The following is a 15,320-nucleotide window of genomic DNA, read 5'->3' on the forward strand; positions in this document are numbered from 1 at the left end:
GTAGAGACGGGGTTTCACCGTGTTAGCCAGTATGGTCTCGATCTCCTGACCTCGTGATCCGCCCGTCTTGGCCTCCCAAAATGCTGGGATTACAGGCTTGAGCCACCGCGCCCGGCCCTCTTTGCAGTTTTTTGAGGATCCTCTGTACTGTTCTCCATAGTGGCTATACTAGTTTACGTTCCCACCAACAGTGTATAAGACTTCCTTCTTCTCCACATTCTCACCAGCAATCGTTATTTTTGTCCTTTTGATGATAGCCATCCTAACTGGGGTGAGATGATACCTCAAGGTGGTTTTGATTTGCATTTCCCTGATTATCAGTGATGTTGACCATTTCTTTCATGTATCTGTTGGTCATTTGTGCGTCTTCTTTTGACAAATGTCTTTTCAGATATGACTGTTTTTTAATAGCATTGTCTGTCTATTTGCTGTTGAGATGTTTGAGTTCCTTGTATATTCTGGATATTAATCCCCTTTCGTGTGAATAGTCTGCAAATATTTTCTTCCATTCTGCAAGTTGTCCTTTCATTCTGTTGATTATTTCATTTGCTGTGAGGAGCTTTTTAGTTTGGTATAATCCTATTTGTTTATTTTTGCTTTTGTTGCCTGTGCTTTCGAGATCTTATTCATAAAATCTTTTCCAAAACCCAAGGTCCTGAAGCACTTCCTCTACATTTTTTTCTAGTAGTTTTATTGCTTCTGGTCTTACAGTTAGCTCTTTGATCCATTTTAATTGATTTTTGTATGAGGTGAGAGGTGGGAAGTCTAGTTTGAGCCTTCTGCATGTGGACATCCAATTTCTCCAAAACCATTTAGTGAAGAGACTGTTCTTTCCCTAATGAGGGTCTGATCTGAAGGCCTCTTCACTGGCATGTCTCGTGCCTGGGCTTGGATGGCTAGAATAGCTGGAATAGCTGGAATAGCTGGAGGCAACTTGGAGCTCTCTCTCCACAGACCTCTCTAAATGGCTAACTTGGACTTCTTCACAGAACGGCAATTTCCATGTAATTGGACTGACAACTGTCTTTTCCTATAACAAGCATTCCAAGAAACCTGTGGTAAAGATGCAAAGCTTATCCTCAACTCAAAATTCATACACAGTTATTTCTACCATTGTTTACTGGGTCAAACAGTCACAGGCCAGCCCAGATTTAAGGAGGTGAAAAAATTGACTCCACCTTTCAATGACAGAATGGCTTGCATGTTCAGGAAGTAAAGGAAGTGATAGTGGCCACCTTATACACATACAGACTCAAAGTGATTAATGCTTTCTTCAAATGCTATCTCCATCTCTACCACATAGTGTGGCTTTCCCTAATACATACATTTTCTCTTTCTTTCCTTTTTTCAGTTGAAGATACTTTCTAAATTAACAGTGAAAACAGTAAAGGTCTGTGTACTCCTTTCTTCTTTCCACAAATTAGGATTTACAATCACATCCAAATTTATATCTCAGCTGTGCTGTTCCGTAGCAGAGTGACTTGAGCAAATAACTTCTCATTAGAATGAACTCTCTGATACCCAGTGCCTACCATAAAACTTAACATATAAGGTTATCGACTAAATAATTTATTATTATTTATTAACTAAGTAATCTCTTTGAGACTCCATTACTTCCTCTATGAAATGGGGATAACAACACCCACCTCACAGTGACGAAGAAGTAAATGAACAATTTAATGTTTGCAAACACTTAGCACCTTAATACAGTACAATACAGTGAGATTATCACAGCTATTAGTATTATTATAGTTAGTATTCTTCTATTATATCATTATAATGTATTGTAGATGCTCCTCCACATACCTGTCACCACAGTCTAAAAACTTGTTAGACACCTTCTTCAACACCTGGATCTCATTTATTTTCTTTACCCTATCCTTAGTCACTATTTTAATGGCTTCCACATTGATATTGGGCAATACAATAGACATATTTTTTCATAAATCCTAGACCTTATCAACCCTGTAATAATATTCTCAAGTTTGCTTTAGATAAACAAGAACCAACTTCTTACTCAAAAACCACCCTACCTCTAAATTCACAAATCTGTCAATTTTCTCTTGCAACACAATTCCTACTCTTATATTTTCCTCCCATAACAATCCAGTCTCCTTGACTCCTTTCTTTTATTCTAGTCTGTCAGCCCCATTCTGGCTTCATCTGACTTGACTCCACGGTTACCCACAGCATTATCATATTTGATGATAAAAAAATATCAGAATTACAAACTCCCAAGGCTGAATGGATGCTACTGACTACTTTCCTGGTCTTGGTCCTGACTTTCCTGTCTTTACTGAATTGGTCAGTTTCACTTCAAAATGATACCGTCTAACCAAACTTGAACTCTAGTACTATTCTAGAATCTTTGTATTTTCTCTTCGTTGCATCCTTCCACTTTTATCATGTGCTATTCCAAAACTTTCTGTTATCCGCCAGCCCCCAATCTAATTTCCCCCAATCCCCCTAACTTTTGTAGACAGTCTTATATTCTTAAGTTTTAAAAAATGAGTACCGTCCAAAATGTGCTCTCTCAACTTTTCCCCTTACCATCTCGAAAACTTGAGTTATTTTGCTGTTTCTTCCTTCATTTAACTTAGAGGAAAAAAATGTCATTTCTTCTCAAGATTGCTCTCTAGACCTTTGCCCACAATCCCAACTTTTGGTCACCTTCCTGACAGAATAGTCTCTATCTTCTATATCTTTAGTCTCTTGCATCTGCTGGTGGTTCTTCTCAGCCTTGGTTTAAAACACACACACACACACACACACACACACACACACACACTTCATTCCTTATTTACTAAAAATGTTATTTGCCCCAGTGAGGCTTTTAAACTTTTTCTCCATTTTACTGAACCTGTATTGTTGATATTCTGTATTCAAAAGTCTTCACCAACTCCTCCATCTATTCAGCATGCAACCATTTCTTAGCGTTTGGCTCATGTCTCTTAATCAACAAATCCACATAGCACTTGCTACATAAAGACCAACTCAGAAAATACTTAAGTTTTTGACATTCAAGATAAAGCATTATTGTGACTTTAATTGTCCATACAATGGACTGAAAGAACTGGCATTGCTTTGTAGCCACTAAAATATAAATAGCTGTGCAATTTTAAAATACTATTCAAAATCACCACTAGAAATAAAAATACAATGGCACATTTCTCCTCAAATCTGATTATAATTGGCTCTTAAAGATGAAGTCCATATGCACACAGATTAGTCAATACTATTCTATACCATTCTTTCATAATCAAAAGGGAATTAATCCTCTTTTACTCATGACCTTCCCACTCCAACCAAGAAGAAAAGGAAGCTTATCACAGATCGCAGTCTCCTTTGAACTCCCTACAGAACTTTATATATGCCTCATGTCTGGCATACGTCCTTACCTTGTCTATAGTATCATTATTTCAGAACCTTTTGTATCTCCCTTGTTAGAGTCTAAGCTATGTGTACTTGATAGTACACATCACAGGGCTTGTATATTGTATGTTCTCTGAACATGAACATTAGCTCTATCCACTTGTAGTATTTTAGTAAGGATGAGATTTTCTTTGTCCCTGATAGCATTGCCTATGATTTTCTGTTGCTGCCTCTGTAAACTGTGATTGATTTCAGCAGCCGCATTTGATATTGGCATTCACATCTTTGTATTTGTTTCTCATTATTTTTTTCTTTTTCTATAAAATATAATGCTAATTGGTAACTGCCTCTGGGCACAAAGTATCAGAAAGAAATCAAATCTACAATTAAGTTTCCCCCAGAAATCCTAGACTCCAACTTGCATCCATGATTTTTGTTGTCAATTTTCATTACTAAATTCATATTTCATTAAGATGATTACATAGTTTGATGGGCTACATATTGGAAATATAATTTCTCATGGCTCCTGATAATACTCTCTGCTTAACTTTATCCATTGCCTTTGACCTATAGGTCCCCCAGGCCCACCTGGGATAGTAATTGTTGAGGAAATCACCGAAAGTACAGCCACACTATCCTGGAGCCCAGCAGCTGACAACCACAGCCCAATCTCCTCCTACAACCTTCAAGCTCGCAGCCCATTTTCGCTGGGCTGGCAAACAGTAAAGACAGGTAAGAGGCACTAATGCTACATCAGATATAACCAGAGTGGTCTTCTATCTCATAAGCTATATTTGGCTAAATTCTTACTAGGATCTTCTTTGGATTTTAAAATCTCTTTATTATTTATTACAATATTGACAACTCTTTGCTACTTTTTATGAACCTGAGAAGAGCAAGGTACCTTGCTTTCCTCTTTTCAGTTCCCAAAGAGGGACCATACCACGTTGGCTTATTTGTTTGTTGAAATAACCTTAAACTCACATAGAAGTTGCAAAAATAGTACAGAGTTCCTGTGGATCCATTCCCCAGCTGCCTGCCATGATAAAATCTTACATAACCATAGTACAATTACCAAATCAGGAGATGATGTTGGCGAATCGATGTTAACTAAGTTTCAGACCTTATTAGGATCTCACTAGTTTTGATATGCAATTATTTTAGTGTATACTTATATGAGATTCTATGAAATTTTATTATGCAGACTCAAGTAACCACTGAGACAATTCAGATATAGATCAGTTTCATTAGCTCAGTTCCTTGTGCTACTCCTTTCTAGTCATACATCTGTTTTATTTATAAAAAGAAAATCCAGTGGCTGGTAAGATGGCTGAAAGGGAACACCTCTGGTCTGCAGCTCCCAATGAGATTAATGCAGAAGGTGGGTGATTTCTGCATTTCCAACTGAGGTACTAAGCTCATCTCATTGGGACTGATTAGACAGTGGGTGCAGCCCATGGAGGGCAAGTGGAAGCAGAAAGCATAAGGGGTCAGAGAACTCCCTCCCTTAGCCAAGGGAAGCCGTGAGGGACTGTGCCATGAGGAACAGTGCACACCAGCCCAGATACTACACTTTACCCAGAGTTTTCACACCCCGCAGACTAGTAGATTCCCTCAGGGGTCTATGGCACCAGAGCCCTGGGTTTCAGGCAGAAAACTGGGCAGCCATTTGGGCAGACACTGAGCTAGTTGTAGGAGTGTTTTTTCATACCCCAGTGGCTTCTGGAATGCTATTGAGACAGAACCATTCACTCTCCTAGAAAGGGGGCTGAAGCCAGAGAGCCAAGTGGTCTAGCTCAGCAGATCCCACGCCCACGGAGCCCAGCAAGCTATAAGATCCACTGGCTTGAAGTTCTCAACAGTCTGAAGTTGACCCCCTACTGGGAGTTGTGACTGACACCTCATAAAGGAGAGCTCTGGCTGGCATCTGGTTGGTGCCCCTCTGGGACTAAGCTTCCAGAGGAAGAAACAAGCATCAATCTTTGCTGTCCTGCACCCTCTGCTGGTGATACCCAGGCAAACTAGGTCTGGAGTGGATCTCCAGCAAACTCCAGCAGACCTGCAGCAGAGGGACTTTACTGTTAGAAGGAAACCCAACAAACAGAAAGGAATAGCACCAACATTAACAAAAAGGACGTCCACGCAGAAACCCCATCTGAAGGTCCAAAGACCAAAGATAGATAAATCCATGAAGATGAGGAAAACACAGCACAAAAAGGCTGAAAATTCCAAAAACCAGAACACCTCTTTTCCTCCAAAGGATCACAACTCCTCGCCAACACGGGAACAAAACTGGACGGAGAATGAATATCACGAATTGACAGAAGTAGGCATCAGAAGGTGGGTAATAACAAACTCCTCCAAGCTAAAGGAGCATGTTCTAACCCAATGCAAGGAAGCTAAGGACCTTGAAAAAAGGTTAGATGAATTGCTAACTAAAATAACCAGTTTAGAGAAGAACATAAATTACCTGATGGACCTGAAAACCACAGCACGAGGACTTTGTGAAGCATAAACAAGTATCAATAGCCAAATCGATCAAGCGGAAGAAAGGATATCAAAAATTGAAGATCAACTTAATGAAATAAAGCATGCAGACAAGATTAGAGAAAAAGGAATGAAAAGGAATGAACAAGCCTCCAACAAATATGGGACTATGTGAAAAGACCAAGCATACGTTTGATTGGTGTACCTGAAAGTGACAGGGAGAAGGGAACCAAGTTGAAAAACACTCTTCAGGATATAATCTAGGAGAACTTCCCCAACCTAGCAAGACAGGCCAACATTCAAATTCAGGAAACAGAGAGAATACCACAAAGATACTCCTCGAGAAGAGAAACCCCAAGACACATAATCATCAGATTCACTAAGGATGAAATGAAGGAAAAAATGTTATGGGCAGCCAGAGAGAAAGGTCAAGTTACCCAGAAAGAGAATCCCATCAGACTGACAGCGGATCTCTCGGCAGAAACCCTACAAGCCAGAAGACAGGGGGGACCAATATTCAACATTCTTAAAGAAAAGAATTTTCAACCCAGTATTTCATATCCAGCCAAACTAAGCTTTATGAGAGAAGGAGAAATAAAATCCTTTACAGATAAGCAAATGCTGAGAGATGTTGTCACCACCAGGCCTGCCTTACAAGAGATCCTGAAGGAAGCACTCAATATGGAAAGGAAAAACAGATACAGCCACTGCAAAAACATACCAAATTGTAAAGACCACAGACACTATGAAGAAACTGAATCAACTAACAGGCAAAATAGCCAGCTAGCATCATAATGACAGGATCGAATTCACACATAACAATATTAGCCTTAAATATAAATGGGCTAAACGCCCCAATTAAAAGACACAGACTGACAAATTGGATACAGAGTCAAGACCCATCAGTGTGCTATATTCAGGAGACCCATCTCACATGCAAAGACACACAAAGGCTCAAAATAAAGGGATAGAGAATGATTTACCAAGCAAGTGAAAAGCAAAAAAAAGCAGAGGTTGCAATTCTAGTCTCTGATAAAACAGACTTTAAACCAACAAACATAAAAAAAGACAATGAAGGGCATTATATAATGGTAAAGGGATCAATGCAAAAAGAAGAGCTAACTATCCTAAATATATATGCACCCAATACAGGAGCAGCCAGATTCATAAAGCAAGTTCTTAGAGACCTACAAAGAGACTTAGACTCCCACACAATAATAGTGGGAGACTTTAACACCCCACTATCAATATTAGACAAAGGAACAAGACAGAAAATTAACAAGGATATTCAGGACATGAACTCAGCTCTGGACCAAGCGGACCTTACAAACATCTACAGAACTCTCCACCTCACATAAACAGAATATGCATTCTTCTCAGGACTACATCGCACTTATTCAAAAATTGACCACATAATTGGAAGTAAAACACTCCTCAGCAAATGCAAAATAATGGAAGTAATAACAAACAGTCTCTCACACCACAGTGCAATCAAACTAGAACTCAGGATTAAGAAACTCACTCAAAATCACAAAACTACATGGAAACTGAACAACCTGCTGCTGAATGACTACTGAGTAAATAACGAAATTAAGGCAGAAATAAATAAGTTCTTTGAAATCAATGAGAACAAAGAGACCACATACTAGAATCTCTGGGACATAGCTAAAGCATTGTTTAGAAGGAAATTTATAGCACTAAATGCCCACAGGAGAAAGCGGGAAATATCTAAAATCGACACCCTAACATCACAATTAAAATATAGAGAAGCAAGAGCGAACAAATTCAAAAACTAGCAGAAGACAAGAAATAACTAAAACCACAGTAGAAATGAAGGAGATGGAGAAACAAAAACCCCTTCAAAGAATCAATGAATCCAGGAGCTGGTGTTTTGAAAAGATTAACCAAATAGATAGACCACTAGCCAAATTATTAAAGAAGAAAAGAGAGAAGAATCAAATAGACACAGTAAAAAATGATAAAGGGGATATCACCACTGATCCCACAGAAATACAAACTACCATCAGAGAATACTGTAAACACCTCTACGCAAATAAACTAGAAAACCTAGAAGAAATGGATAAACTCCAAAGCATCTATACCCTCCCAAGAAGAAACCAAGAAGAATTTGAATCCCTGAATAGACCAGTAACAAGTTCTGAAATTGAGGAAGTAATTAATAGCTTACCAACCAAAGAAGCCCAGGACCAGAGAGATTCACAGCCTATTTCTCCCAGAGGTATAAAGAGGAGCTGGTACCATTCTTTCTGAAACTATTCCAAACATTAGCGAAAGAGGGACTCCTCCCTAACTCATTTTACGAGGTTAATATCATCCTGATACCAAAACCTGACAGAGGCACAACAAAAAAAAGAAAATTTCAGGCCAATATCCCTAATGAATATCAATGGAAGAATCCTCAGTAATACTGGCAAATCGAATACAGCAGCACATCAAAAAACTTATCCAAAATGATCACGTCAGCTTCATCCCTGGGATTCAAGGCTGGTTCAACATATGCAAATCAATAAACATAATCCATCGCATAAACAGAATCAGTGACAAAAACCACATGATTACCTCAATAGATGCACAAAAGGACTTCAATAAAATTCAACAACGCTTCATGGTAAAAACTCTCAATAAAATAGGTACCGATGGAACATATCTCAAAATAGGAAGAGTTATTTAGGATAAACACTCAGCTAATATCATACTAAATGGGCAAAAAATGAAAGCATTCCCTTTGAAAACTGGCACAAGACAAGGATGCCCTCCCTCACCATTCCTAGTCAACATAGTATCGAAAGTTTTGACCATGGCAATCAGGCAAGAGAAAGAAACAAAAGATATTCAAATAGGAAGAGAGGAAGTAAAATTGTCCCTGTTTGCACATGACATGATTGTATATTTAGAAAACCCTATTGTCTCAGCCCAAAGCCTCCTTAAGCTGATAAGCAACTTCAGCAAAGTCTCAGGACACAAAATCAATGTGCAAAAATTACAAGCATTCGTATATACCAATAATAGACAAACAGAGAGCTAAATCATGAATGAACTCCCATTCACAATTGCCACAAATAGAATAAAATACCTAGGAATACAACTTACAAAGGATGTGAAGGACTTCTTCAAAGAGAACTACAAACTACTCCTCCAGAAAACAACAGAGTACACAAACAAATGGAAAAACATTCCATGCTCTTGGATAGGAGGAATCAATATCATGAAACTGGCCATATTGCCCAAAGTAATTAATAGATTCAATGCTGTCCCCATCAAGCTACCATTAACTTTCTTCACAGAATTATAAAAAACTACTTTAAATTTCATATGGAACCAAAAAAGAGCCTGCATAGCCAAGACAATCCTAAGCAAAAAGAGCAAACCTAGAAGCATCACACTACCTGACCTGAAACTCTACTATTAGGCTACAGTAACCAAAACAGCATGGTACTGGTAACAAAACAGATATATAGACCAATGGAGCAGAACAGAGGTCTCAGAAATAACACCACACATCTAAAACCATCTGATCTTTGACAAACCTTACAAAACCAATAGGGAAAGGATTCCCTATTTAATAAATGGTGTTGGGAAAACTGACTAATCATATGCAGAAAACAGCAACTGGACCCCTTCCTTACACTTTATACAAAAATTAACTCAAGATGGATTAAAGACTGAAATGTAAGACCTAAAACCATAAAAACCCTAGAAGAAAACCCAGGCAATACCATTCAGGTCATAGGCATGGTCAAAAACTTCATTGCCAAAAGCAATGGTAACAAAAGTCAAAATTGACCAATAGGATCTAATTAAACTAAAGATCTTCTGCACAGTGAAAGAAACTTTCACCATAGTGAACAGCCAACCTACAGAATGGGAGAAAAGTTTTGCAATCTATCCATCTAACAAAGGGCTAGTATCCAGAATCTACAAAGAACTTAAACAAATGGACAAAACAACAACAACAACAGCAACAACAACAACAACAAAACCTCATCAAAAAGTGGGCAAAGGATGTGAACAGATACTTCTCCAAAAGAAGACATTTATGCAGCCAACAATCGTATGAAAAAAAAGCTCATCATAACTGGTCATTAGGGAAATGTAAATCAAAACCACAATGAGATACCATCTCACACCAGTTAAAATGGTGATCATTAAAAAGTCAGGAAACAACAGATGCTGGAGAGGATGTGGAGAAATAGGAATGCTTTTACAGTGTTGGTGGGAGTGTAAATTAGTTCAACCATTGTGGAAGACAGTGTGGCGATTCCTCAAGGATACAGAATCAGAAATATCATTTAACCCAGCAATCCCATTACTGGGGATATATCCAGAGGATTATAAATCATTGTACAATAAAGACACATACACACGTATGTTTACCGCAGCACTATTCACAATAGCAAAGACTTGCAACCAACCCAAATGGCCATCAGTGATAGCCTGGATAAAGAAAATGTGGCACATATATGCCATAGAATACTATGCAGCCATAAAAAAGAATGAGTTCATGTCCTTTGCAGGGACATAGATAAAGCTGGAAACCATCATTCTCAGCAAACTAACACAGGAACAGAAAACTAAACACCGCTTGTTCTCACTCATAAGTGGGAGCTGACGAAGGAGAACACATTGACACAGGGAAGGGAACATCACACACTGGGGACTGCCACGGGGTGGGGGCTTAGGGGAGGGATAGCATTAGGAGAAATACCTAATATAGATGACGGGTTGATGGGTGGAGCAAACCACCATGGCATGTGTAACAAACCTGCCCATTCTGCGCACGTATCCCAGAACTTAAAGTATAGTAAAAAAAGAAAATCTAATATAAAATTACACTGCACACCATTTTAATGCCTACTTCCAAGATGTTTGCATTATAGTTGCATTATTTTAAAAATTTTTTCATCTCTAATCATTTTCTGTTCATTTTATAATTCCCCGTATCTCTCTAAATATGGCTGTCCAGCAGGGATATGTAAAAATCACACTTACTTGATAGTTATTAGACACTTATTAAACATATTGGTATTTGAAAAGTGTACAGTAAGTCTACAGAAGAGAATCTTTAGAAGCAATTGTCCATACTAACAACTGTGTTTTTGTTTTAAAGTCGAATGACCTCTATTGACCTATTTAGAAATTAAATATAGAAATCAGTAAAATATTTGAGTGCAGTAACCTTAAAACTCAACCAAAATATTATGAGAGTAAAGTGGTTCATTTTATTGTATAAGTAAATGAAATTTGAGTTTTTGTGTGAAACATCGTAATATCAGAAAGAGAAAATTTGCTTATATGCAGAATTTAATTCAGAATTTCTTTGATATTTAGGCTCCTGCATTAAGTTAGACCTCAGTTTGATCATTATAGTGTCTATAAACATATTTATTATGCACATATACATATTTATCTTGTATTATAGATAATTGCTCATATCAGCCTCATTCCTGGATCCATTATAACCCTGTGATACATTTAAAGACCCCAAAATTGGGGAATCTCTAGGTATGGTAGTTAATTCAGGAAGGACACATTTAAACCACATGAGCAGATTTACTCAGAAATTCTTATAACCTTCAACCCTGTGCTTCAATCTTATTCTGAGTGTGACAGCTTAAATCTTTGGCTCTGCAGCCAGGAAATGACCTCAAATTCAGATCTGGTGTTGGACACTCACCTAACTCATCCTCTTCCCTACAGCCATGCTCCCTATCTGCTCTTGCCACACTACCTATGCAGCTTACTTTTGGAGAAGTTTTCCTTGTGGATACATTGCAATACATGCGTGTTTTATTACTCATCCTATGCCCATAGCAATCCAGTACATATCTTCTACCTGCTACATCCATGCTTTGCTAGTTGCACTTATGTTCTGATTCTCGCCTATGGTTTTCTCAGTTCACCTGTTTTTACTTATTGTTTATATATACATACGTTTATATAAATATATACATACATATGTGTGTGTATATAAAAATATACATATTCATGCGTCTGTGGAGGATTTAGGCATTTGAATTAAATGTCATTCTTTTGTTTTAGAAGTCCCTACTGTAAAGTTGCAACTTTCTAATATTATTTGAATGCTAGAAATATTTTCAAATTTTTATTTTACTTTAAGTTCTGGGATGCATATGCAGAATGTGCAGGTTTCTTACATAGGTATATGTGTGCCATGGCGGTTTGCTGTACCTATCAACCTGTCATGTAGGTTTTAAGCCCCACATGCATTAGCTGTTTGTCCTGGTGCTCCTGATGCTCTCCCCTCCCCTCACTCCCTGACAGGTCCCAATGTGTGTTGTTTCTCTCCCTGTGTCCATGTGTCCTCATTTTTCAGCTCCCACTTATGAGTGAGAACATGTGGTGTTTGGTTTTCTATTCCTGTGTTAGTTTATTGAGGATGATGACTTCCAGTTTCATCCATGTCCTGGCAAAGGACATGAACTCATTCTTTTTTCACGACTACATAATACTCCATGGTGTATATGTGTCACATTTCCTTTACCCAGTCTATTATTTATGGGCATTTGGGTTGGTTCCATGTCTCTGCTAATGTAAACAGTGCTGCAATAAACATACATGTGCATGTATCTTTATAGTAGAATGATTTGTATTCCTTTGGGTATATACCCAGTAATGGATTGGTGGGTCAAATGGTACTTCTGTTTCTAGATCCTTGAGGAATCACCACACTATCTTCCCCAAGGGTCCAGCTAATTTACATTCCCACCAACAGTGTAAAAGTGTTCCTATTTCTCCACAGCCTCACCAACATCTGTCTTTTCTTGACTATTTAGTAACCGCCATTCTGACTGGCATGAGATGGTATCTCATTGTAGTTTTGATTTGCATTTCTCTAATGATCACTGATGGGTTGAGCTTTTTTTATGTATGTTTGTTGGTCACACAAATGTCTTTTTTTGAGAAGTGTCTGTTCATATCCTTTGCCCACTTTTTGATGGTGATATTTTTCAGAGTTCTTTTTTAATTCAATTCAGCAAGAACAACACTTCTAAAAACTCTGCAATTGTGCTGTACTTATAAAAATGTTTTCCTTCAGAAAAAGATTTCTGCAAGTGATCAATGGTATTTACCCTTCATGGTTCTAGGGCTGTCACTAGATGTGTCCTCTTCTAACTCATTTCTCCAAAACGCACCATTAATTGCAACTGTTGGCAGAGGCATGCTGTCCTCAGGGCAAGCCTAATGAAGAGCTGTCCACAAGATTTACATGCTCCAAAATAGGTCTTTTAGATGCTTCCTGGTTTTAGTACCATGCTCATTCTCATAGTTTCTTTCATGCCTATGATGGGGAAATAAGTCTCTCTGGAACCACAACGGCTCCACTGGGTCATGGGCCTTTTGGTTTCATAGTTGCTCCCTCATTCTAAATTAATTTCAGTCAAAATAAACTCTAATTTAACAATATCCATTAGAAAAAAAATGAATCTGGAGTTTAAACTTGCTGATACAATTAATGCAATTGATAATCTACTATTTGAAAAGCATTTAAAATATACCAAAATGAGCATAAAAAATAATGAGTTTCTCATTTGTGGAAAATGAAGTCGAAGGTTCCACGTGAACCCTCTAGCTGAGCACATCTTGGAATTAATGTATGAATACCGCCTCCTGCAAATGAGACTAAAATGTAAATGAGAATAATGTATTTATTTTGAAAAAAGTATGCAAACAGCCATAACAAATAGATCATTTCACTTGCAGACCTCTTTTCCACTCAAGCAAATGGCTTTTGATTTAGAAACCTGACTTTCTTTTTTATACTACTGAGAAGCATTAGCTGACGTAATTTTTGATTATGTCTACCTAGGAATATCAAATTGCCTATAATCACAGAATTCATTGGTCTTTGTTTACTTAACTCAGATATGCTTCTTAAATATTCTTATATCAGTGGATATGTCTTCTACTGTGGATATTTTTGCACAGATTGGTTCCATTTTTCAACTGTACAGATTTTGTATTTTATTAATTAAATTGGTGGCTGAGTTTGGGTGGCACATACTTGTGATCTCAGCACTTTGAGACATCCTGAGGTGGGAGGATCACTTAGGGCCAGGAGATTGAGACCAGTCTGGACAACAGAATAAGATCTTGTCTCAAAATAAATAGTCTTGGATGTGATTCTTTTGCTTGGAAAGACATTTCAACAAGATGCTTCCCCTAAGTCAATATAAGGTCTTTCACTGTCTTTAGTTGCTGTCATGTTCTCTCTGATGCACAATGTTTTCTTTGAAACCAACTTGTCCCTAAAGTTCTGGAATAATATCTTTAAAATGCTTATTTTGGTATAAATCCTCCATTATTCTTCATCTCCACAATATTGCATTTCAAATCAAAATCCTAATTGTATAAAAAAGAAAATTTTTACTTTCTTTTTGTATTTTGTTTCACCAAAAATAATAATACCTTCAATCAATACTTATAATTATTTTATATCTCTTACAAGTAACAGGGAATTTAGAATTTCCAAATCTTTTTTTTTTCACTTTAAAGAGAGGAATGAAGGGTGGTGGAAAGGATATAGGCTTGGAAAGGGAGTCTTTAAAGTCTATAGCTATGACCAAGAGGATATAAATATGCATAGATTTGGAAGGAAGACTATTTTATATGTATATTAAAGCTTATACTAATTACATCAAGATTCAAGCAGAATTAATAATGTCAATTCTGATCACATCAGGCAATTTGAACTCTCATTCATTTAATAAAAATTTACCAAGCACCTTTTAGGAAGTGTTCCAGGCACATGCGATACATCAATGAACAACACCAAATAAATAAATCCTTGTCCTTGTGAAGATTGTATTCTTATAGGTGAAGACAAACAATAAACAGAGAACATAATAAGCAAGTAAATTATATAGTATCTTAGAAGTTGATGAGTACTATGGGGGAAAAATAAATTATATGCAGTAAGAGGAATCAGAAGTACTATGATCAGGGTCAGTGTATTAGTCAACTCAGGCTGCTATAACAAAATTCCGTGGACTGAGTGGATTAAACAACAGAAATTTACTTTATTACAGCTCTAGAGATTGGAAGTTCCAACATCAAGTTGCTTTCTCACTGTGTTCTCACATGGATGACACACACACACACACAAAGTGAGAGAGAGCTCTCATGTCTCATCCTATAAGGACACTAAGATCACAGCCCCACTCTTACCACATCATTTAACCTTAATTATTTCCTTAGAAGCTCTATCACCAAACAACAGCCGCATTAGGGGTTAGGACTTTAATATATGAATTTCGAGAGGACATATTTAGTCCATTGCAGAAAGCTTGCAATGTGAAATAGAGTGGTCGGGGTATGCCTTACTGAGAAGGTATATTTGCGTACATTTTATAGGAGGTATGAACTTAGCTATCCCAATATCTAGGGGGAGGCAGCCCAGGTATAAGGAGCAACTAGAGCAA

The 15,320-nt window shown here is 37.6% G+C and overlaps 1 protein-coding gene across 3 annotated transcripts in view; it reads left to right on the forward strand.

Annotated features, from left to right (window-relative positions):
• Positions 1 to 15,320, forward strand: part of CNTN5 (contactin 5) — a 1,320,702-nt gene that overhangs the window by 1,218,307 nt on the left and 87,075 nt on the right. For all 3 annotated transcript variants that reach the window (XM_023208001.2, XM_023208000.2, XM_023208002.1), the window contains one exon: positions 3,946 to 4,104. In XM_023208001.2, the coding sequence (XP_023063769.1) occupies positions 3,946 to 4,104 (159 nt within the window). The remainder of the gene's footprint in view (positions 1 to 3,945; positions 4,105 to 15,320) is intronic.

The sequence above is a fragment of the Piliocolobus tephrosceles genome, chromosome 13, assembly GCF_002776525.5.
Source record: "Piliocolobus tephrosceles isolate RC106 chromosome 13, ASM277652v3, whole genome shotgun sequence".
Taxonomy (NCBI): domain Eukaryota; kingdom Metazoa; phylum Chordata; class Mammalia; order Primates; family Cercopithecidae; genus Piliocolobus; species Piliocolobus tephrosceles.